General features: G+C 30.9%; 1 protein-coding gene across 1 annotated transcript in view; it reads left to right on the top strand.

The window, feature by feature from the left end:
* Nucleotides 1–1,830, top strand: part of His2Av (Histone H2A variant) — a 9,215-nt gene extending 7,385 nt beyond the window's left edge. The window contains exons 4-5 of the mRNA XM_018457606.1: nt 308–437; nt 968–1,830. Of these exons, the coding sequence (XP_018313108.1) occupies nt 308–437; nt 968–1,029 (192 nt within the window). The 3' untranslated portion in view covers nt 1,030–1,830. The remainder of the gene's footprint in view (nt 1–307; nt 438–967) is intronic.

Below are 1,830 nucleotides of genomic sequence, written 5' to 3'. Positions count from 1 at the left end.
TGAAAACAACCGTTATAAACGCGGCATCACAAGTGTGGGTGGCGTCGCAGTCTCTAAAAACGTGGCTCTCTTTCCCGTTTTTATTTTTTAGTTGAATTTATTTTAAATTGATTAAATATTTAATATTGAAGGCAATATACGTTTATTGAAATTAAAATTGCCATATACGCGCGAGAGAGTAATATTCACTTTGACTGACAATCATTTTTGTGGCTTATTATTTTCATTGTTTGTATAGTTATTATCGATATATTTTATTTTCTATAAAATGGTTCATTAAACAATTATAATTTCTTTTTGCTCTCAGGTACTGGAGTTGGCGGGAAATGCATCAAAGGATCTGAAAGTTAAACGTATTACACCTAGACATTTGCAACTCGCTATTCGTGGTGACGAAGAATTAGATAGTCTCATTAAGGCAACTATTGCCGGAGGAGGTACGTGTCTTTTCATTATTTTTATGTAGTTTATATGTATAACTATAGTTATTAACGTAATTTAATTATTCTTAATTTATAATTTCGAAAATTATCAACTTTATGGGATAACATTTTGTATGTAGTAATGTTCAAAGTACATAGTTTATTGCTAATTTTTTATGACTTTTATACCAGTGAGAAAAAGAGAAAAAAATTTATGAATACAATAGAATATTTTCATTCACTTAAACAAATACAGAACGGGACTTGGTTTACAAGAAATATCTTAGCCTCACATATCTTTCCACGCACTCCTATTTATGCGTCTAATTACATAATCTTTTCTCTAAAATTACTTGACTCCTTACTCTGAATGTCTTAATTAACTCCTATTCTCTTCTAACTTTGTCTATCTACTTCTTCCCTAGTATTCTTTACTCACAGCCTATATTTTCACAGCCTGATCTTTTATCACAGCCATCTGTTTCATACTACTAACTATGCTTCCTTTGAGAAAGAAATTTATGTATATTATTGTTTGATTGCAGGTGTTATTCCACATATCCACAAATCACTTATTGGCAAGAAGGGTTCGCAGAAGCCAGCATAATTTAGCGATAATTGACATTGAATATTTTAAGATTCGTGGACAAACGGGAGGAGGAAAGAGTTGGTCCAGTGCTTGTTAACAAAGTGTACCTAGATTACTAAATCGATGGCGAGACTGGCGTGATATATACATAGATATATATATATATATAGATATATAAATAAAACAGTATATTGAGATATAATTTAATATAGATAAAAAAATGAGAGTTAAAGAAAGACAAATGTTCATTGACAATTGACAAACGGACAAGACAGGGAGAGAGAATGGATTCTAGGCCGAATGTAGGAAATTTTAGTGTGTTGCGAGCGATGCGTTATAGCATGGCTCGAGATGACGGCAGTCTTTGGTAGTTTGCAACTTTTGAACATTGTAAAAACATCAGATGACGTATGAAAATCTGTTCAATTACCATGTTTAATTATTTACAAATGTAAGCGATTATTTTATCAAACCGCCATCGTTAAACTTTTGTCTCATTTTCGTTTTTGAATCGCGTCATGTATTTCTAAGAGGCAGATTTTGTTAATTTGCTTTCAAATAACTTTCTCATTTCACAATCTCGTACAACACACATGAGTCCAGTTCAGTTCATCGTTTCATATGAAATTAATATACTTTATTAATCTTATATATACTAAGGATGCACCGGATATCCGGAAAGTATCCGGTATTCAGCACTTTTTTACAAGGTTGGTAAAAAACATACGTATGTTTTAAACGTATTTTAAACAGTTGAAAACATGCTAAATTGATGTTTTTAATATGTTTTTTTTTATAATACTATTTAAAACATATTTA

This window comes from Mycetomoellerius zeteki, unplaced genomic scaffold (genome assembly GCF_001594055.1).
Source record: "Mycetomoellerius zeteki isolate Tzet28-1 unplaced genomic scaffold, Tzet1.0 scaffold114, whole genome shotgun sequence".
NCBI lineage: Eukaryota > Metazoa > Arthropoda > Insecta > Hymenoptera > Formicidae > Mycetomoellerius > Mycetomoellerius zeteki.
The sequence above is the reverse complement of the archived record's forward strand: the minus strand, read 5'-3'. Positions and strand labels throughout refer to the sequence as shown.